Source organism: Sceloporus occidentalis, unplaced genomic scaffold (assembly GCF_023333645.1).
Source record: "Sceloporus occidentalis isolate IW3139 unplaced genomic scaffold, rSceOcc1.0.p SCAF_264, whole genome shotgun sequence".
NCBI classification, from domain to species: Eukaryota; Metazoa; Chordata; class Lepidosauria; order Squamata; family Phrynosomatidae; genus Sceloporus; species Sceloporus occidentalis.
In genome coordinates, this window is record NW_028317244.1 from 716,711 (window position 1) to 740,140 (window position 23,430).

At 42.3% G+C, this 23,430-nt stretch overlaps 1 protein-coding gene across 1 annotated transcript; it reads left to right on the plus strand.

Moving 5' to 3' along the window:
- Nucleotides 1-303: 303 nt before the first annotated feature.
- Nucleotides 304-15,303, plus strand: LOC149275820 (zinc finger CCCH domain-containing protein 15-like). Its single transcript, XM_089504255.1, has 10 exons — nt 304-538; nt 6,907-7,008; nt 8,258-8,369; nt 8,475-8,627; nt 10,051-10,142; nt 11,968-12,150; nt 13,284-13,430; nt 13,580-13,681; nt 13,895-14,021; nt 14,542-15,303. The coding sequence occupies exons 1-10, from the start codon at nt 446-448 to the stop codon at nt 14,733-14,735; spliced, it is 1,305 nt and encodes a 434-aa protein (XP_089360381.1). The 5' UTR covers nt 304-445; the 3' UTR covers nt 14,736-15,303.
- The last annotated feature ends 8,127 nt before the right edge of the window (nt 15,304-23,430 follow it).

Below are 23,430 nucleotides of genomic sequence, written 5' to 3' on the forward strand. Positions count from 1 at the left end.
AATCAGGAGGAGGACCCTATTTAGGCCCCGCCCTTTAGCTGGAAGAAGCAAGCAAGCAACCGCGCGGCTCGCGCAAAGCACGCCGGGAGCGAAAGTGACGAAAGTCTCCGCCGACGCCGCCAGCACCTGCGCATGCGTAGTATCTTTTCCATTACTAGTTTTTTTAACCCCTCCCACCCTCCTCCTCCTCCTTTCCTTTCCCTCCCATCGTGCTCTGCTACTTCCGTCACTGACGGCTTGTCGCAAAGGCGCCCGTGTTGTCGTTCCCGGCTACCTCCGTGGAATCCTTTTCTCCCTCCCTCCCTCCCTCCCTCCACAAGTTCTCTCCCCCTCCCGACTCCCTTCGGGCGGGCGGGCGCGCGCGCGCTCGGACTGTTGAGCGCGAGGAGGAGGAGGAGGAGGAGGGCGCGCGCGCGCGGGGCCTCCCTCTCCCCCTCCCTGCGCGATGCCCCCCAAGAAACAGCCCGCGGCGGCGGCGGCGGCGGCAGCGGGGGGGAACAAGAAAGCCGACCAGAAGAAGAAGGAGAAGATCATCGAGGTGAGAGCGGTGGATGGGCGCCACCACTGAAGGAGGGGAAAGGGGGGGGTCCTACTCCTCTTCCTTCTCCTCTGTGCTGCTCCCGGGACAGAGGGGGATTTCTTGGTTCCCCCTTCTTGGGGTCTTTGGGTGTTCCGGCCTTCAGGGGCTGCCTTCGCTTCAAGGGAAAGAACGCTCAGCACACTCCCCCCCCCCTTTCCCAAGTTGGAATGGTTTGGTCCAAGCACAGGTCAAGCGCCTCTGAGTGGCCCCAAGGCCCCGCCCACACCATACGTCATAATTAGTTAGATATATATGTACAGTATATTGTGTGTGTGTGTATATACATATATATATATCATAACATAAATCATAGCATATATATAATGAAATATATATGTAGCATATGTACAGTGTATATACATGTGTGTGTGTATATATACACACACACAGTATATCATAATATATATATATAATATATACATAATGTGTGTATGTGTGGGCAGTGTAGATACGGGTGTGTGTGTGTGTGTGTGTGTGTATATATATATATATATATATATCTCACACACACACACACACCAGATCATTATATATACACTTGTCCCTCCGTATTCGCTGGGGTTAGGGGCACAAAACCCCCATCAATATAGATAAACCGCAAATAACAAAACCTCTATGTTTTTACCTGAGAGGGCACCTCTCTGGGAATCTCTAGGTCCTCCAGAGCAACTCTGTGGTCAACTCTGTGCCAGACGCTGACCATAGGACTGCCCTGGAGGAGCTACAAAGGCCTAGCGGAGTGTCCTCTCTAGGTCTTTCTGTGCGTCTTTTAGTTAAAATTGGCCATAGAGTTGCACTGGAGGAGGACCTAGAGATTCCTAGAGAGAGCATATTAATCAAATCCACAAATATCAAAACTGCAAATATGGAGGGATGGTATAGAATAGTAATAATGAATGTTAATAACAAATTATAATTAAATATAATAAATAAAGTATATTATACCAGCCTGTCTCCCTCTCTCTCTGGGCCCATGTTTGTTCTGGGATTAGGTCTGTTTAGGTCTTTAAGGGATTTTGGACTTCAGCTCCCAGAATGCTAGACTGTTGACCAACATGGCTGAGGCTTCTGGGAACTGAGGTCTAAAATCTCTTTAAAAGGTCATAGTTTAGATATTAGTAGGTAGTGGGCATGGTTGAGGGGTCTCTGGGCCTTAATGGTTAGGGGTGAGGGGGATTTTTACCTTTAATAAAGGATAGTATAGCCAGGAATTCCCAAACTCTGCTCTTCCAGGTGTTTTGGACTTCATCTCCCAGAAACCTCGGCCATCTTGGCCAATAGTCTGGGATTCTGGGAGCTGAAGTCAAAAACACCTGGAAGAGCAGAGTTTGGGAATCACTGGGATGGTGTCTAAAAGTTCCCATACCTTGGATCTGTCATTGATCAGAACAGGAAATATCATACATAGGTCCTCACTCTCTCTCTCTCTATCTCTCTAGTCTAAAACACACTGCAGAAATAATGCACTTTGAGACACATTTAACTGCCCTGGTTCAGTGCTAGGGAATTCTGGGAACTGTACTTTATTGTGGCACCTGAGCGCTCTCACAGAGAAGGCTAAATGTCTCACAAAACTACAGTTCCCAGAATTCCCTAGCATTGAACTGGGGCAATTACAGCGGGCTCAAATAGGATTATTTCTGCAAGGTGTTTTGGACCTCTGGTATAAGGTTCAAGATCTCTGGGCCTCAATCCCCAGCAGCTTCCCAGACTGAGGTGAGGGGAATTTTACCTTTAGTATAGGATAGTGTTAACGAAAAAGTTAATGATAAAGATTAAGAGTTACAAGAAGTCATCCTTAACAACGAGGGAATCAAAATAGTCAAAGAATTCCCTGTCAGACAGTTACTGAGGAAGGTGAAGGAAGAAAGTGCAAAGGCAGACTTACTGCTGAACGTGAAGAAATCAAAAACAATGACCACAAATCCAACCTAGATAATGAGGAAATAGAAATAGTAAAGGATTTCCCATACCTTGGATCAGACATTGATCAGAACAGAGGCTGCAGTCAAGAAATAAGAAGAAGATTAGGGATGGGAAGGGCAGCTATGAAAGAAATGGACAAGATCCTAAAGTGTAAAGATACGCAACTCAACACAAAAGTTTGACTTGTCCAAGCCATTGTATTCCCCATCGCCACATATGGCTGCAAGAGCTGGACAGTGAAGGAAGCAGATAAGAAGAAATATCAACTCATTTGAGAAGAGTGCTGAGGACACCATGGACAGCCAAAAAGACAAACACATGGGTCCTTGAACAGATGAAGCCTGAACTCTCCCTTGAAGCCAAGATGACAAAACTTAGGCTGTCGTACTTTAGCCACATCATGAGAAGGCATGAATCATTAGAAAAGGCAATAATGCTGGCAAAGGCAGAAAGCAGTAGAAAGACAGGGAGCATGTGCACCAAATGGATAGACTCAATCAGGGAGATTGAGGGTCTGAATTTGTAGGATGTAAGCAGAGGAGAGGAGGAGATATCTTGGAGATATCTCATCCCATAGTTTGCCATGAGCTGGGGCCAGCTCAAGGGCAGTTAATAACAACAGCAATACAATAGTGTTTTTCCTTGATTGAATATGTCTAGTGTTCTGCCTTTTGGGGAAAAGGGCATTATAAATAAACAATGTTGTTGTTGTTGTTGTTCTTCTTCTTCTTTAAATTGAGTCTGGAAACTTATGAAAGACCAAAGGTTGAGAACTACTGGCTCAGTATAACTGTCAAATTAAAAAGCTCCTATTCTCTTTGCTATCATCACTACTATTGTTCTTGTCGAAACTCAGAAATAAAACTGTAAAATAAAGATCTTGTTTGAAGCAGCTACATAGAAACATTCGGGTTGTAGTTTCCTATCCTGCCTCTGAATGACAGAAAAAGGGAAGGCCCTCCTATCATCCCAACCTTGGAGGGAGAGAAGAAGAGGCCAGAGATAGGTTGCTGCCACACTGCAGAATTAACGCACTTTGACGTTGCCTCTTGTGGAATCCTGGGATATGTAGTTTGTTGTGGTACCAGAACTCTGATAGGAAAGGCTAAATAGCTCACCAAGTTACAAATCCCAGCATTCCATAGCATTGAGCCATAACAGTTAAAGCACTGACAAAACTGGGTTATTTCTGAAGTGTAGTTGTAGCCTAAGCCCATGCCATCCCCTTACCTTTGTGTTTTGTTCTCTTATTTAGATTGTAAGCCTGAGGGCAGAGAACCGTCAAATTAAAAATGGAAAAATTAAAAACTTTTGTCCCTCTAGATGTAGTTATCATGTTACTTTGCCATGGCTGTGCTGGCTTGGGCTTCTGGGAGATGCAGTCCAAAATGTGCCTGCAGAGTCCAAAGTTGTCCACCCATAATCTATGCTGACAGACTGGCAGCAGCTCTCACATTTCAAGGAGACATCTTTTCCAGCCTTTCCTGGATGTGATGCCAGCAATTCAACCTCTTGATTTCTTGTGTGAATCAAGAAAACACACGGAAGACTATGTTTTCAGCTGATGAAAGCCTCGGATGAAAAGAAATACAATTTTAGTAGTGTGATTAGGGCAACAGTCCTGTGAACACTTTTTTTATTGTTTTGTCTTTTCAAAGCGTACATCAGGTGTGCTACCTGAATTTGGTATACTTGGCTCTTGGAGACATAGGTCCAAAACACACTGCAAAAATAGTCCAGTTTGAGACCTCTTTAACTGCTCTGACTCACTGCTAGGGACTCCTGTAGTTTATGGTAGCACCAGAGCTCTCTGACAGAGAAGGCTAAATGTCTCACAGAACTACAGTTCCCAGAATTCCCTAGTATTGAGCCCAGGCAGTTCAAATGGTCTCAAACTGGATTATTTCTGCAGTGTGTTTTGGACCTTAGACACTTAGAGACATGCCAAGCCAACTAAACTTGTGGTCTTAGTGTGAGACAACAACACCAAAGGCAAAATGCCAAAAGGATTTGGCATGCTATTTGAAATTATGACAAAGAAACCATTCCTTGGTACTTCAGCAGTGAAATATGAATTGTCATGCTATCTTCTGATGCAGAATTTCATATAATTATCAGTTCTGGTGAATTGTAAGGTATTTTTTGAAGTGGAAAACAAGAATTGTTCCTCAAAAGTTTAAGAACTTTAATTTTGAGTCAGACTACAATGGATGGGCTCATAGTATCTGCTGGGGTTTGGTTGCAAGACCTCTCATGGATACAAAAATCCATGGATGTCCATGTCCCATTAAATACAGTGTCATAGGAAAATGGTGTCACTTATATAAAATGGCAAAATCAAGGTTTGCTTTTTGGAATTTATATATATTTAAAAATATATTTTAAAGCTGTGAATGGTTGAATCCATGGATCTGGAGGGCGGGCTGTATATTAATAAGCTGTTCCCTAGGATTTTTTTTTAATTCCACAGAGTTAATAAAGTATCCCTACTGGGAAGGAATACCTACCTAGGAGAGCATGTTTACATACACATGCCTGAGACTATTGTCTTGTGTTGTGTGCTTTCAAGTCGGAAACGACTTACGATGAGCCTATGGCCAACCCATCACAGGGTTTTCTTGGCAAGATTTGTTCAGAGGAGGTTTGCCATTGCATTCCCCTGAAGCTGAGAGAGAGTGACTTGCCCAAGGTCAACCAGTGGGCTTCATTGCTGGGATGGGAATCGAACCCTAGTGTCCAGAGTCTTGCTCCAAAACTCAGGCCACTAGGCCATGCTGGCTCTCAACTGAGACTGTAGTGAGACATATCTGAATAAACGTGCATAGCATTTTTCTAGAAAACGTCTAAATGGTTTTGTCTTGTTGCATCCAACTGAATATTTCGTGCAGATAATATTTTCGTAGAGATGCATAAGTGTTGTGCATCAAAGACTATAAATAGAAGCCTCATTCACAGTAAAACCATGTTGTGGAGAACAAAAGAGGTTGGTAAAGACTTTGAATCTCTAATTGGACTAATATAATTCCCTTTATGAAAGGAGTGCTGCTCCTTTAGGATTAATTTATGCATTTTGACAAGAACATGGCACACTTAATTATGTCTGTTTCTAGCAAGCTTCTTTAGAAAATGTGAAGTTAGACCCTGGTCTAACTATCCACTTTTCGACCCAAAAGGACCTCTCTTGCAAAAATGGTACTTTACCAGAATGGCTGGTTATTATTAAATGTTCCATGTCATGTTAGTCTTCTAAATTATTTGGAAGAAGGAAGGCATACATTCAGACGTGTCTGTATTAGGATATAATGCATAAGCTAGAGTATTTGAAAATCCATGTCTCCCTTTATGAGCCTGCATTTCGTGCTCTAAGGACTGCAGGGGAAAGGTCTTCACTAGATCCCACCAACATCTCAGGCATGTCTGGTGAAAACATGGGGGAGCCTTTCCAGTGGTTGCTCCCATATTGGGGGACTCACTTCCCAATGAGGTTCAGTAGTCCCCTCTCTGCTGTCTTTCTGGTTTTTTAAACAAAAGTTAATTGAATTATATTTTAACTTTTAAAAAATAAACAATAGGGATTATTTAATTTATTTAAAATATAAATAAAATAAGAGGTTTTTTTTTTAATTGTATTGTGTTTTTTAAAGTGCAGTATGCTACCTTGGGTCCCATACTGGAAGAAAGGCAGGATATCAAATAAATAAATTAGGTATTTTTTATTTTTCATAAAATAAAATTTTTCAGCTTTCACAGTTCTGTATGCATAATTAAAGTTAATAGACAAAATTCCAGAGACTGTCTGAGAGAAGTATATTTTAGATTATAAATCATATGTTACTCAAGAGTAAAGTGGTAGAAAGAATGAAAAGTTTGCTTTAGTACTTTATTGCCATTGCAGTAGGAATTAGGACTGGGGTACATTTTGGATTATTTATCCTTACCATTTTTGTCGTCTTTTTAATGTCCTGTGTATGCAGGGACCTAAATATGTTGAATTAGGGTTTCATTAGTCTTTAAATATGATAGACTTTAAAATCTTATAAATTATTCTTCCATTACTTAAATTACTTGGTAACAAGATAGGCTGCACCCCACCTTTATTTGTATGGTTATATTCATACAGCAGATCTTATTACTTGAGAGAAAATACATACTTCACAAGAAATTTGAGAGCAGTTAATATAGAACAAACAAAATCTATGAGTCTTTTTAGTGGTATTTATTCCAAAATTAAGTGTCTGTACAGGCTTCTCAATATGTGAATATATTCCAGTAAATATTTACATTTTCAGTCACTTCATAAGTAATTAAATGTCTAACCAAAAAAAAAAGGGACGGTACATTCTAGGAGGTTATGTCAATTGAGAAGTTTAATAATATTTTCACCAATCTTTCTGATGTAGGACAAAACCTTTGGTTTAAAGAACAAGAAGGGAGCGAAACAGCAAAAGTTTATCAAGGCTGTGACTCACCAAGTTAAGTTTGGCCAACAAAATCCTAGGCAGGTAAGCAAATGTTTGCTTGGGTTTTCTCACATCTCTTTGCATGTTTCATGCTGTAATTGTTTGTTGTTATACCCTGCATAATAGAACTGTCAATTATAGGTATATACCCAATTATAAGTCGACCTCATGTATAAGTCGAGGTCAGGTTTTGGGGCCGAAATTGTGGATTTTGATATGACCCATGGATAAGTTGAGGGTAAAACCTAGGGGCATATAGCAAAGGATCTAAAAAATTAAGCAAAGCAAAACAATTACACAATTCCAGCCGACTTCGCTCTTTGTGCTCACTCTTAAGGTTGGATGGATAAGAGTAAAGGGGATTTGGCTTCCAGGATAGATTATACTCCTGTCTTTTACTAGGGGATAGTTCTTTTTTTTAAATAAGAGGTAAGATACAATACTTACATTGACCCATGGATAAGTCAACCCAGTTTTTTTGGGTCAGTGTTTTGGCCTAAATTTTTAGACTTAAACATGAGTATATACAGTAGACGTTTTTAGTTCTCATGATGGTCTTGCATGTACTGTAGTATTGGATCCACCTTTCAGAAGACAAAAGGAAATGGGATGAAGGATAGGCAGATAGAGTGGCTTGGTGGCTAGCCACTAGGTGAACATTTTGGGAATTTCTTTAAAAAATGTAAGCTATCATTTGGTTATTTTCAGCATCCGCATGTTCCTGGAGGAGTAACGTAAAACCATTATACTGCACTGATGTATACAGTTATGGGTAATTTCCAAATCTGGATTTTTGCAGTATTATTGTTATACCATTGAATTATACCATATACTCAAAAAAGTTTTCCGTAACTGTTAGTGTATCAGGAATGGGCAACTTAAGTGACTCCATGGGCCAGTTTTTTGCTACTAGTATACTGGAGTGGGTTGAACTGCTAAAAATCCCCCCCTCCAAAAAAAGTCCTGGAAGGACAAAAGTCTTCTTATTTTGGGGGGTGGGGGGACTTTTTATGTTAAGGCAGTAGGGTCCTGTTACCTATATAAAAGGTGAATTATCAGTCCAGGAAATTTCTGGGGAAATTCACTCTTTGGAAAGGGACGGGTAATAAGAGTCGCAGTCTAACAACATCTGAAGGCAGCACTTTTCCCACTTTGCCTTCTAATGGAAATTAGTTTATTGTGAAGTCACTAGTTTGCAATGTAGAGATAGATTTCATGGTAAATATTCTAGTGTGTCTTGTATTGTAATTATTTGTTACTGATGATAAAGGTGTTTTTATTGTTCTTACAGGCCGCTCAAGCAGATGGAGACAAAAGATTAAAGAAAGATGACAAGAAGAAAGAATTACAAGAGCTGAATGAGCTTTTCAAACCTGTGGTTGCTGCACAGAAAATAAGTAAAGGTAAGCTTCCTTTGGCAGACTTGCATTTTCTCATGTTGTGTATCTCAAACCAGTTTCTGTTTCAGTTGAAGTGGAAAGATATTAAATAAGTTCAATTTGTTCCAGGTGCTGACCCGAAATCAGTTGTCTGTGCTTTCTTCAAGCAAGGGCAGTGCACAAAAGGAGACAAATGCAAATTTTCACATGACCTTACTTTGGAGAGAAAGTGTGAAAAGAGAAGTGTTTATATTGATGCAAGAGATGAAGAGCTTGAAAAAGGTAGATTACATCTGATAAGGCAGCAGAATTCATTTTTCTGGTAACAAATGTAAAGCTCAAATAATCTCCATAGGTGTAAGTTTTTCATAATAATTTGTTGTGACCTAATGTGCTTTTCTGAGAATTTTTGATCAAATTGTAAATACACTATTGAAATTAGTTAAAATCAAACCATCTTAAAGAAGCCATGGAAAACCACAACATATCATGGTTCCTTTAATGTTTGTTTTCATTTTAGTATGAGTTTAAAAGCTTACAACTAGATGTGTACAAATTAATCTGCTCAGACGCCATACTGGAAGTGAAAAACAAAGAAAAAGTCTGCTGTTTACAGTAGTATTGTACTGATTGCACACAGTTTGAGAACAGAGCTATGGCACAAAACACAAGGGCAGGAAGCTACTTTGAAGTGGTGGGTTTAATCCATTTTCCCCATTTACACTGACCCCCAAAACAAGACTGCTGATGTTCCAGTGTGGCTGCAAGACTGGAAGCATTCCCCCTCCTTTTTATTTAACTGAAATTGAGCATTATGTCCAGTTTGTTTGGAATCTGATATAATGCTAATCTGCAATTAATTGAAAATATAATCAAAGTCTTCAGATCTCTTCTGAGCTGCACTGAATGAGAAGAGAGAAGACTCACCCAGATGCATTTGCATAATGCTAAAAAATTGTATATGTGAACATAGGTCACTGTACATTACTTTACTTCTATTAAGCATTTGATAGCCCAAACATCTTACTTAAGGAAGTGGCATGAGAACTTAGTATGTTTTAAGTAACACCCACATTTACTGTATAGTTTATTCTATTTGTTAGCATAAGTTGCCTTCCTCTTTTTCAGCCCTTCCTCTCCAACAATAAAGTATAGACCACATTAATACTTTGCCTTGTTTTTAGACAACTTTCCATGTTCAAAATTGCTCTACAATTCTAATCCTTGCCTCACAACAAATCTTTGAGGTAGGTCACTAGATTTATTTTACAGATGAACAAAACAGAAGCTATGGTGCTATTATTAACAAAATATTTGACATTTAATTTGAGTCATATTGGCCAAATCCAGCAGTCTTTGTTGCATGGCTGATTCTTTAAAAAATAAAAAGCCTGTTTAATACTCAAGTCTATTCATGAAAGCCTTGGCTAAGCATATTTAAATTTGGGTTTGGCTAGGCTTCATGGGAAAAGTGGGTTATGAAGAAAAGTTTGGAAAAAGGTGATATCTTATGCCCAAACATTATGTAAAGCATTGTATTTATGCTGATGCATTCAGAACAAGAGTTTTATCGCTTTTTAAAAGCCAGCTCTTTTCATAAACACAGATATGTAATGTGTATTGAAGAGACTACTGGTGTGCAGAGGAAGCAAAGGCTTTATGGGTTTCTTTCTGACTACTTAAAATATTTTGTTTTTATATCTAGACACAATGGATAACTGGGATGAAAAGAAGCTGGAAGAAGTAGTGAACAAGAAACACGGTGAAGCAGAGAAGAAAAAACCCAAAACACAAATAGTATGTTCTTTTCTTGATTTGTATTGCAATATCTAATTAAGATATTTGTGTGCTCCCACAAGCAGAAGCGGGAGGGGTCCAAAACCTGCAGCCCCCCAAGTGCCCTGGAATACAGGTTTTCAGTGCAGGATATTGCAGCACTGGAAAGAGAAAGAAAGAAAAGTGTTAAATCTAGGCTCTTTGTTGTAACCTTTCTTAGTATATATAGGGTTTATGCATGTTTAGTTTGACAAAATAGTCCATGGATCATTCACTAACAATATATGACAATATTAAGATGCAATAAAAATATTGAATCCAGTACACCAAATGTGAACTCACTCAGAAATACAATTGTCTTGTGTAGTTACAGGTTTAATGTATTGTTTTCCAGATGTTAAATGCATCTCAGCTTTTTCTAAGATAGATCTTTGTTACAATCTGAAAACCAGGAAGAAAGGCTAAAATATCATAGTAATTCTATAGATGCAAAAACAATTAGCTTCTATAGAGGTCACATTAGTATAGTATGTATAATATTTGGAAATGAAGCTGAAAACTAGCCTATAGGCCATAAAACAGAGAACTAGTTCAAGTGTATACAGTGTGTTGTTCAGATGCAGCATTCTTGTGCAGTTTCACAAACCACTATAAAACTCCTTGGAGTGTAGAAACAGTCTACCCTATAGTCAGAAGGCTGGAGTGGGATGCTGTTTGAAACATACAGGTCAAAAAACCTGTCTGAAACTGTGGCACTCTGAAGGAGCATTTAACTTCTGGATTTTTCCTTCAGATTCTGTTATATAACTGAGGGGCTCAATCATAATACATTTACTCATCTAGGTATACTGTGTCAGATAACTTTTGAACTAGTTCTGAGTGCTTTTAGTCCTCTGAGGCACCATACGCACTGCAGAAATAGTGCAGTTTGACACCGCTTTTATTAGCATGGCTCAGTGCTATGAATTCCTGGGGTTTGTAATGGCACCAGAGCTCTCTGACAAAGACTAAATATCATACAAAATTGCAAAGCCCAGAAACTCATAGGATTGAGCCATGGCAGCAAAGGCATATCAAACCATTAGTATGGATATAACCCGAGTGCAAAAATCAGTTAATATTGTGTGGTAACCTGTAAAACTTCACAGCCTTGAATTTCAGTTTGATACTTAGGTGGTTTTGACCAAATAAGTATTTTTCTTGATCAAATGCAAATAGATAACCAAATGCAATTGGAAAAACAAAACAAAACAATTTCCCTGCATTTTATCAAGACAACTAAATAAGACCATCTGTCCTGTTTTTGTCTTGTCTTTAAGTTGAGTAAGGCAAAACAGAGATAAGGCAGATGGTCTTATTAACTCTTTTAGTGGAGTGCTGGCAATTTTTTTTAAAAAGATTGCATCTGGTCACCAGAAATAAAAATGCATCTTTATTTATTTATTATTTAGAGTATTTATATTCCACTCTTTGGCCACAAAGGCCCTTAGAGCATCTTACAGATTGTTAGTTTGACAGTTCTCTGCCCTCAGGATTACAAATTAAAAAGATACGACACAAAAGAAGAAGGCAGTGGGGAAAGGGATCGAGTCCAGCAGATACTTCCAGTTCTTCTTTCCCTCCGAGATCATGGTGGTAGCAGTTAAGATGGAGTGAGGGCCTTTCATCTGCCTCTGGATCTAGGCATGGTGGAGTTGTGTGTACCTCTTCTTCCCTCCATCCAAGGGAGGATGGCAGTAGGCAAGATGGAGGGAAGGCCTTTCAACGTCTTCTGGGCCTAGGCATCTTGCCATATTATATAAAAGTTAAGATGGAAGAACAGAACTTAATGTTAATGTTTCTCCAGGTCTGCAAGTACTTCCTTGATGCTATTGAAAACAACAAGTATGGATGGTTTTGGGTTTGTCCTGGCGGAGGAGACAACTGTATGTATCGCCATGCTCTCCCTCCTGGCTTTGTACTCAAAAAGGACAAAAAGAAGGAAGAAAAGGAAGAAGAAATATCTTTAGAAGATCTAATAGAAAAAGAGGTAATGCTGTAAATGACTTTGCCTCTAATAATGGTATCCTCTACAGCCTGTATGAGATAACTGGCTCTGGGGTTCCACATACACACACCCAAAGTGATTCTTGTTCTATGCTGTGATCTTTATATTTATTGATGTTTTTTCTGCTAAAGGCAGGTGAGAAAAGCAGTCTGTCTAACAGCAGTGAGAGAAGTTGGGGTGGTTGCATTTGTGGGGAGATTAGAGTGATTTATATCTCAGTTATTTGGGCTAGATTTGTAGGAGTACATCAGATTCCAAAAAAACTACTTGACAGTACTGTAAAGGAAATATATACAAAACTTAAAAGTCAGGTTTAATGCGGGCGGGGGGGGGGGGGGGACATTAAAACAGAATATTGCTAATACTAAAGCACTTGGTTTGCATATACTTTGAGAATGTTTGATCAGATGGGGATGTTCAATGGTTCTACGAGTCATTGTTCAAAATCTGCTAATCTCTAATTCTTATTTTAATTCCTGTTTACTAACTGACTGTAGGCTCAGAGGAAACTGGGGTGAAAACATAGATTCTCACAGGAAATTCAAAGGGAGTATCATATTTAGGTGCAGTGTTATAGCCCATGATGGTGAAGCACACCCAAGTTGAAAGCATCTGCATAAGGACAAGGAATAAGGGCTATAGGCGGGATACACACCGCCATATAGTACGTATTGTATACGTACTAGGGTTAGGAAGGGGCGGTGCTTCCGCACCCCCCTAACCCTAGTACGTATACAATACGTACAAGATGGCGGCGCCCCTTCCACATGGGCGCTGCCATCTTTACGTACTGGACGCATAGCGTCCAGACGTGTCGCGGCGCCTATGACGTCGCGAATGCGCCAGCGGCGCCTCGCGACATCATCAGTGCGCCGCGAAAAGAAGCTCCGCGCGGAAGCCGCGCGGTTTGGCTGCTGCAGCTCCCGCGCGGAGCAAATGGCGCCGGCGGGGGAACGCCGCAAAGCGGCGGTTTGTATCCCGCCATAGGGTTTTTTCTTAATGCAGTGAAGAAAGAACATCTGTTGCAGTAGAAACAACACAAAGAGCTCTTTGTTTCTGGCATTAAAAAGTAGCCTTCTAAAAACATGCTAATGATTAATGTTCTTACTTTACAGCGTGCTGCCTTAGGACCAAACGTTACTAAAATTACTCTAGAGTCTTTTCTTGCATGGAAGAAAAGGAAAAGACAAGAAAAGATTAGCAAAGCTGAACAAGATATGGAAAGAAGAAAAGCAGATTTTAAGGCTGGCAAAGCACTGGTGGTAAGTTCTGCTCTTCTGAAAAGTGTGGTCTGTTACGTTGATTCAGTATAACAAAACAAAAGCAATCATCCTCAGTAGTTAAGATATCTTGATCTGCTTTTAAGATTCTTGTTTCTATTTAATGCTGTGTTCCTTTTCTCCATGGCTAGATCAGTGGACGTGAAGTATTTGAGTTTCGGCCCGAGTTGGTTGATGCAGATGATGAAGAAGCTGATGACACTCGTTATATTCAAGGAACAGGCGAAGATGAGGTAAAGCTGCTCCAAGAATGTAGTGCAAATATAGTACACTCAAAATACTTCATAATTAACTGTAACATTGTGAAACCTAGCCTAAGAATATACATGAAGGTTTGAGTGCTATGTGGTGGGTCATACATAGCTTCTGAGCTACAATGCAAGGATTTTGCTGCAAGCATGATTTGGAATGTTGATTACAAGAAAATGTTTTCTTTTTCCCTTTAGGTGGATGAACTTGTTCGTGTAAATGATGTCGATTTGAACCTGTATGTTCCAAAAGCTGTAGATGAAACTGGCATTACTGTAGCTAGTCTGGAACGATTTAGCACATATGCTTTGGCTGAAAAGGATGGTAAGAGTTTGGGATAATTTTCCTGCTGTTTGGTAAAGAAAATGATTGCCTCTAGATTTTGAATGTTTTCCTGGATTTAATGTCTAGCCCCAAAATAATAACCCCTGCTTAATATTTAGCATGTCCTGCCAGTTCATATCTTTGAAAACAATAGGTTTTGTCAAACAAAAACTTGCCTAGGATGTACCTTTTTAAGTATGTCCTGGCAGGTGTGTGTGTGAGAGAGAAAAGGAGAGCGGGGAGAGGGGAAGGAAGAGAGAGAGAGAGGTACATGTTTTAATTGGACATGATGATGAATTCCATCAGTTACTGTATACCTTCAGGTTGAGGCATAAGACTCTGATTTCTGTGGCATTTCCTTACAAGTTAGTGTTCTAATGTATTTTTCAGGTTTATCAGTCATACTTTGAGAGTTGTATGGTTTGGACCCTTAGTTCTATATCAACAGAGGAAACATTGCTGAAGGTGTATTTAAATAGCGCATAATGAAATTTGGATTTGCTTGTTGTTTTACTTACAGATAACAAGTTGAGTGAAGCTTCAGGTGGAGGACTGGAAAATGGAGAGCAAAGTGACTTGGAAGCTGACAGTGAGATAGAAGGCACCCAAGAAAATGGAGTAATTGACGCAGTACCAGTTGATGAAAATCTTTTTACTGGTGAGGACTTGGAAGAACTAGAAGAAGAACTAAACACACTTGATTTAGAGGAATGAACAAGCAGGTTCACATGTGAATTTAATCTACTTGACAAAGTGAATACTGGCTCCGTCTGTTTACTCTAGAATTCATAAATGGAGTGTTATTCGTTTCTCATGTGATTCAGGAAAGAACATGACCCAGAAATACTTCCCCTCCCTTTTTTTTCTGATGCCGTCTTAACCAGCTTCATAAACTGAAACCCGTAATAGGACACTCAGAGGACTCTTAACGTTTAATGACATTGTTATGAATCTCCAACCAAAAGTAGGAAGTCTAAACTGCTTTTCCATAAGGAGCAAAGGAGAACATTGCTACCAGATCCATGACAAGGTCTAAATGAAAGCTTTCAACAGGATCGTATTTGAAACAAATATGTTTGAGTGGTTTACAATTGAGCTATGTACTGTAAAATCAAAATGATAACAGATCAAAATGCCTGTGCTCTTGCAGGTGCTGAAATTGTTCAAGTAATCTAAAGCAACCAAATGCTTAAGGTAGAAGTATGTATAGTATGGGGCCCTGAATCTAAACTTTAAACATAAGCCACAAGGGTGTAAATAAAGATTATCTGATTGAAAAACACATTGATTCTAGTGTGTATTCATGTTATGCCAATATGCAGTAGACCTAAACAAAAGTAATTCTGATGGTATGCAATCTCTAAATTGTCATCATGTAGAAATGCAATGTTCCTTCTGCCTTCCATAAAAATACTTGTTATAGTGTGCTTTCGGTCGTTTCTGACTTGCGGCAAACCGTATCATGGGGTTTGGTTTTCAGGGCAAGATTTTTTCAAAAGAGGTTTTGCCTTTGTCTTCCTCTGAGGCTTGGAGAGTGTGATCAAGAGCAGTAAAATGGGGACTGCTGTTAAAATCATCTTCGCTTATATGACCTTGAACTCTACTTAGAATGCTCTGTCTTAAAATCTCGATTTCAAAAATGTTTTTAGTTCCTTGGGATGAGCAGGAAATATTGCAATATCATTCAAATGCAGAAACTACAGATTTAGAAAATGTTATTTAAAGTTCGGATTGTGCACACAGGGAATTGAAAATGCTTTTGGTCAGTCTAGCTGGTAAAAGAGAACTCTGCCTTGAATGCAGAACTTTCATCCACTGTAGTGCTACCTTGATATTCACATATAATTGAAGGTTATAGACCAATCATCAGTATAGTTTATGGAACACCTCAGTGTAACTGCCTATCTGTTCTATGTAGAAGGTATTTTCCCTGCTCTCTCATCAGTCTTCTGGCTCTTCTCACTTGTTTGGATTATATCTTGTTTACCTTAATTTGTCCAGATCAAATCCAAATTATGGAGTTCAGTTTAGTATACATGCTGCTTTCTTATTTTTTAATAAAAGCACTTGTATTTTTTAAGAATTGCTGCATGCTGGTTTTCAAGGTGGGGAAGGTAAGTAAATGTGGTTGAGTGTTTTGATGTTTCTTATTTATTTGGAAGAATCTTCTCTAGACTAAAAAACAGCAGGCCAACCATTTTTACTTGTGGCAAATTTAAAAGGCAATGGATCGAGTTATATAAGTATTGTATTAAATTTTTACATTATTGCTATGACAAACGCACATGAGACTCAAATGGTTCAGTGGATATGTATTTTTTCCTGAACGTGATCTGGATTATTTTGTTTGTAATTGTGTTAAAATATATCAAACGACTTTATATTCAAGCTCAGTCAGGCAAAAGGAAAAGACAGAATCATGCTAGGATTGAATCCTCCTCACTTGCTATAGGCAGAGTAGTGAACCACATGGAGAAATGCATCTTGATTGATTTAACATTAACATTAGTGTAAGAAGATAGTGGCTTTAAAATTCTTAATTTTGGCATGTATTATGTGTTCCGAAATGTTCTCTTCTAGCACTGTAAAATGTTCTCTGACCAAATACTTAAACCACCTTTCTGAATATGGAAACACTTTTATCAAACAGCAAATTATGAGTAGACGTTGCTGCACAAGGACTTCCCTGGAAATTTTTGTGAAGCAGTAAAATACAAACATGGTTTAAGTGGGTAAATCTCTGTTGGATGTGATAATGTCCTAAATTCATATACATGTTAAGAACAGTGGCTTTAAAATTTTTGTATAAGTTACTGGATCTTGCTGTTGCCCCACTTGAACTGAAGGTGACCCAGAACATACCATATATATGCACGCATATGTAAAGGACAGGTTTGGGGGACAATATTATGGATTTTGATATTACCTGTGGATAAGTCAAGAGTAAAACTTAGGAGCGTGTAAAAATGATGTAGGAGAGAAAGCAAAGGAAAATGGTGCCAAAGAATTTACAAAATCCCAGGAGGCATAACTGTTTGTGTTCACATTAAAGGCTGGATGGCTGATGGAACTATGGTACATGGTGGCTACAGTATGCGATGTGTGTGGGAGATGACCAGGTACAGCTAAGAAAGTATACACTTGCCAAGAAGGATGTAAAGGCCAGAATTAAGGTACATCCCCTTCTCTGAGTAGAGTGACAAAAGGTGAGAGCTTCATCTAACTGGAGCACCAATCCCCCTCTCAGTGCTTCTTTGAGATGAAACACTAAAGAGCCACTGCCACCATTTTCCTCCCCACATTCAAAAAATGCCAGAAGTGGCGCCATGGTGGAGAAAGGGGTGTTCGGTGTTTCTTTTAGGTTCTCCTGGGACTGACTAAGCTCTTGTCTTTTGCCACTATTCAGAGAAGATGAATTTCTTCTTCTTTTTAATAAGAACTAAAGTACTGTATTTAATTGACCTGTGGATAAGTCTTAGTAATGGAGATGAGTACCACCTCCTACAATTGGACACAACTTGACAATCACGTCAAAGAGGAAACCTTTACCTTTATTTGTTGACCCAGGTTTGAGTGTGTGGATTTTTTGGCCAAAAATTCTATATTTATACATGAGTATATGCAGTACCCTTTATGCCTGTACAGACGAATGTTTCACTGTGACAACTGATGTCATGAGCATGAAGCATTCAAGGAACTCCCCAAGTTTTCCTGAAAGCCTGGAATATCTAGTGGCAACCTTCCAGAACTGTAAGATAAAGGGAACATGAAATCATTGAGTCAGGCAGCAAGATTTGCTGTAACCCTACAATGTAGGATTGTAATAAGCAAATAACTTTGGCCTGTGTCCTCCATTTATTCTGTCCTGTTGCCCAATGTCCTCCTTTTTTGGACCATGGCTAAGAAGCATGGATTTACATTTCTAGGAGTGTTTTTAGGCTTCTCCTTAGTCATGTCCTCCATTATATAGTGACATTATATAGTGGCTAAATAATAATAATAATAATAATAATAATAATAATAATAATAATAATATATTTATATTTTCCCAAATCTCCCAGATGGATCAAGGCGGGATTCCAATCTAAAAATTACAAACACATAAATAAAATACAATAACAGTGATAATTCAATTAAAAACTAACACATCATCACATAGAATCATAGAATTGGAATCATAGAATTGGAAGAGATCACAAGGGCCATCCAGTCCAATCCCATTCTGCCATGCAGGAGGTCTCAACCAAAGCATCCCTGACAGATGGCAATCTAGCCTCTGCTTAAAGACCTCCAAGGAAGGAGATTCCACTACACTCCGAGGAAGGAGTGTGTTCCACTGTTGGACAGCCCTTACTGTCAGGAAGTTCCTCCTAATGTTGAGGTGGAATCTCTTTCCCTGGAGCTTGCATCCATTGTTCTTCTTCGTGGTCTCTGCGAATCACACAATGGGTTATTTCTGCGCATGCGCAGCAAACTCGGAAACTTCTAGAATCTCTGGGCAGAAAGTCATGTAGCTTTCTGCAGGCTTTTGCAACTTTTTGGCGGTAGCCCCGCCCATCCCGTATAAAAGGCCCCTGGTGGCCCGCTCCTCTTCAGTTCCTTCATTCCGCCGCGTTTGCAGCTCGAGGAACTTCGCTCTAGCAGCTCATAGAATCTCTATATTGACTGACCATTACTGGCTATCGACTCTGGACCGGACCTCACCACTCTTCGATCACCATTTCAACACCGTCGACTCTGTTGCTGAACTCTGGTAACGGAGATCCTTGCCCCAATGGCCTCCTTTAAGCAGTGCGCCAAATGTGGGGTCAAAATTCCAATGTCGGACGGGCACGACAAATGCGTCCTCTGCCTTGGCGAGGGCCACATTACGGGGGCCTGCAGACATTGCAAGGCGATGACCGCCCAAGCCCTAAAGAACAGGGATCAAAAGCTTAAGGCCTCCCTGTATGACAAAGTTTTTCATCCCGCCCCGGCTGACGCCCAAACGTCCACGTCGGATACTGCCAAGGCCAAGCCCGACAAGGCTCCCAAGAGGGCTCACGGTGATAAGCAAAAGTCCTCTAAGGCCAAGGAGGGGCGAGAATCGAGGAGGGCCAGGTCGGCCTCCCCGCCACCGAAGACCAGGCGGAGAGGGCCCCCAAGCACCATCTCAGTGCCCCCGGCAGAACCGCGGCCCGCACCAACCCCTATACCGGAGTCCGCGTCTGTTTCTGCTCCTCCACCCTTGGAACCGAGAGTAATCATCTCTTCCAACTTGGCTGTCCATCAAAAGGAATTGGACATAGTCCAACTGGGCGACTCTTCCGAGTCTGAAGGTGAGATTCCAGACTCGGACGTCCCACCGTCTCCACAGGGACAGAGGCACCTTCCTCGCTCACGGTCCCGTTCTCCACGGAAACGAACACAACTCCCTCGGTCACCGTCCCGTCCTGTGCGAGACAGAGTTTCACCACTCCGGAGAGATCGAGGCGTTCTGGGAACTGAGGCAGACGAGGCCCTGGACAGGGATCGCCAGGATCGTTCCCCACTGGATGGAGACCAACCGGACAGTGAGCTCTTTGACACCTACCCGGATTTGATGTACGACCGCCACACTGGACAATATTTATTGCCGGTGGATGTGGATCACTTGCGTCGTAATATCCCTAGCCAAAGAGGAGTGAGGCCTCGCTCCCCACAACTTAGAGTTTCTCACTCTAGGTTCTCGGACCAGGACAGACGCCCGTCTCTCAGTAGAGAGGACCGAGACAGACGCCGTTCTCCTAGTAGAGAAGCCTCTCCTGTATACCGTACGGAGAGCAGATCTCGCTCAGCATCACGTTCCCGTTCGGCTTCCCCGTCTCTTCAGATCTTAGAGGACCAACCTCTAACCTTCGGTGAGCCAGATGCCCCATCGCCATCTGACGACGTCCGTTCTTTCTCTGATAGAGTCATCCGGATGGCTGACGCCTTAAAGCTAGAGGTCGCCCATCCCGAGGAGGACGCCCTCGACCCAGTGGAACGCAGGATCCACGGCTGTGCCCCTGCGCCACCTTCCTTGGCCTTTCTACCTTCCTTAGAAAAGATTGCCAGACGATCCTGGGATGCACCGGCTACCATTGCCTCCACCTCCAGGAAGATTGAAAACCTCTACAGGGTCACTCCATCTGGACCCACGTGGCTGTTTAATCATCCCAAACCTAACTCAGCCATCGTTGAGGGTTCACAGACTTCCTTCGCTGCCCGGCCTTCTTCTTCCCCAGTGGATAAGGAGAGTAGGAAGATCGACGGCCTTGCAAAAAAGTTCTATGCCTCTGCTGCGCTGGACATTAAAATTGCTAACTACGCAGCATGCATGGGAGCTTACGTCCAGTTGTTAATGGAAAGAATGGACCCTGTCATTAATGAGCTCCCAGACGACAAAAAGAGAATTATGACCGCCATCCGCAATGAGGTCCATCTGGTTGGTGGTCAGCAGATCATATCAGCACGCCACTCTACGGATTGTGCCTCAAAGATTCTCTCTGGATCGGTGGCCCTTCGTCGCTATGCTTGGCTGCGCTCGTCGGACCTGACCCCACAGGCCAAATCAGCCATAGAGGATATGCCATTCGACAATTCTGGCTTATTTAATAAGGAAACTGACGAGAAGCTGAACTTCCGCTACAGGATGAAGACAGCTGCCAAGAAACATGGCATGTCGGCCTCTGCTTCTAGACCATCCAGACAACGCTACTCGGGTCAGAAGAGCTGGTTCCACCATGGGCAACAACGGTTCCACCAGCCCGAGCGCCAATTCCAGCCTCAAGACCAAAGCCACCAAGGAGGACGTCCCAGGTCTCCACCACACCAGGACCGTCGTCAACCATCCCAAGGCCGTTATCAACAAGGCTACAAGAAAAAAGACACGCGAGGCAAGAAGAGGTTCTGAAACCCTTCTGCGCACTTCGTCCCCCCTCTTGCCAACACCTTAGGGCCCTTCATTAACACCTGGGCCTCTATTACCTCTGACTCTTGGGTTCTCAAAATAGTCCGAGAGGGTTATGCCCTAGAGTTTTCTGAGCTCCCCGTCACCGGAGCCGTTATTACCACCGTCCCCTCGGACACCCTCCTCGACGAAGTGCGCTCCCTTTTGGACAAGGATGCCATTGAGCCTGTCCACCCCTCCAACAGACACTGCTGCTTCTTTTCCAAATACTTTATAGTGCCTAAGAGACCGGATGGGCTTAGACCCATCTTGGACTTACGAACTCTAAACTCCTTTTTGGTTTATAGACGTTTTAGAATGATAACTCTTGCCTCTATTCTGCCACTTTTGCAGAAGGATGCCTGGTTTGCCACGTTGGACCTAAAGGACGCTTACTTCCATGTCGGCATAAGAGACAACCACCGCAGATTCCTTGCTTTCGCAGTCGGGTCGGACGCTTACCAGTACAAAGTCCTTCCCTTTGGTCTATCCTCAGCACCACGAGTTTTTACAAAATGCATGGCTCCTGTTGTCGCCTTCCTTCGCCAGAACGGAATTGTAGTCTTCCCTTACCTAGACGATTGGCTGTTCACCGCCCCGTCACGGGAGGACTTGATGCGCCACATGGTCTTCGCCCAGGACCTATTGTCATCACTGGGTCTCCGCATCAACCAAGACAAGTCAAACCTGACCCCGACCAGACAGATAGAGTTCATAGGCACAGCTTTGGACTCGGAGACAGGCATGGCCTACCTTCCGCGATCCAGGTTCCTAGCTCTTTCATCAGCGGTAAGGGCTTGCCTCAGCCGCAGACATCTTCCAGCCCGTGTGGTACAGGTAGCAATGGGTCACTTGGCGTCAACCACCTTTGTTACGCTATGGGCAAGGCTAAGACTCAGGCCGGTACAGTCCTGGTTCCTTTCCGTCTTCGATCCCGTGAAGGACCATCCCGACAGAACGCTCACCATCCCAAGGAAGGTTCAGAACTCATTGCGTTGGTGGCTCCATCCAGACAACGTCTGTTCAGGCATGCCGTTTGCCCTTCCACAACCAGAGATTACGCTAACAACGGACGCGTCCCTGCAGGGTTGGGGCGCCCATACATTGGGATTGACTGTCAAGGACAAATGGACCTCCACGGAATCAAGTCTCCATATCAACACGTTGGAGATGCTGGCGGTGGAGAAGGCACTCAGAGCATTCCAAAGCCTTCTCTCCGGCAAGGTGGTACTTCTCTTGACGGACAACACAACCACCATGTACTACCTCAACAAACAAGGAGGTACCAAATCAAAGACTCTCCTAAAGATTACTCTCCGTGTTTGGGACTGGTGCATCCAACACAGGATTCTGCTCCAGTGCATCCATCTGCCAGGCGACGACAACGAACTGGCGGACCAGCTAAGCAGATCCCAGACAACATGCCACGAATGGAGACTACACCCAGAGGTGGTCTCCCTTCTTTTTCATCGATGGGGCACGCCAGAGGTGGACTTATTTGCGTCCCCCGACAATGCCCACCTCACCAGATACTGCTCACGGGTTCGTGTAGCCGACGCTCTGGGAAACGCGTTCCAGTTTCAATGGACAGGTTGCTTCCTTTACGCATTTCCCCCCTTCCCACTGATCACCAGGGTGCTGGCGAAGATAGGGATGGATTCATCAAATGTGATAATCATCACCCCGTGGTGGCCGAGACAGCCGTGGTTCGGGCCCCTTCGACAGAGAGCACAAGACCACCTTCGCCTCAAATACCGGCCCGATTTGCTTTCGCTTCACAACGGCCAAGTCCACCATCCCGAGATGAAGTCCCTCCCATTGGTGGCATGGAGGATTCGATCCTGAGCTCGCTTCCATCCGGAGTACAGAACATAATCAGGGCAGCTCAAAGGCCGTCTACTCGGAGAGCCTATGCTTATAAATGGGGCAAGTTCCTTTCCTTTCTACAAGCCAAGGACGTCCCACCGTCCCGTGTCTCCATCCCTGTAGTCCTGGACTTTCTATTGACACTGACTGAAGCAGGCCTCTCTTTAAGTTCCTTAAAGTGTTACTTGGCTGCCATTTCGTCCCATTATTTCATGCAGGACAAGCCTTCCTTGTTTCGAGACCCGCTTATAAAGAGGTTCCTTAAAGGATTTAATAACTTACACCCGCCGACCCTTGATCCTCCCCCACAGTGGAGTTTAGACACTGTTCTGAATTGTCTAGTTTCTAAACCCTTTGAACCCTTGGCTACCACTGACTTGAGACTCCTAACGTGGAAGACAGCCTTCTTGGTAGCTATCACATCAGCTCGTCGGGCTGGTGAATTATGTGCCCTCAGGGTGGACCAACCCTTTCTCCGTTTTCACAAGGACAAAGTGGTTCTCCGTACGGACATTTCCTTTTTGCCAAAGGTGGTGTCTGCATTTCATATCAACCAGGACATTGTTTTACCGACTCTGGCTCCTAATCCGACCA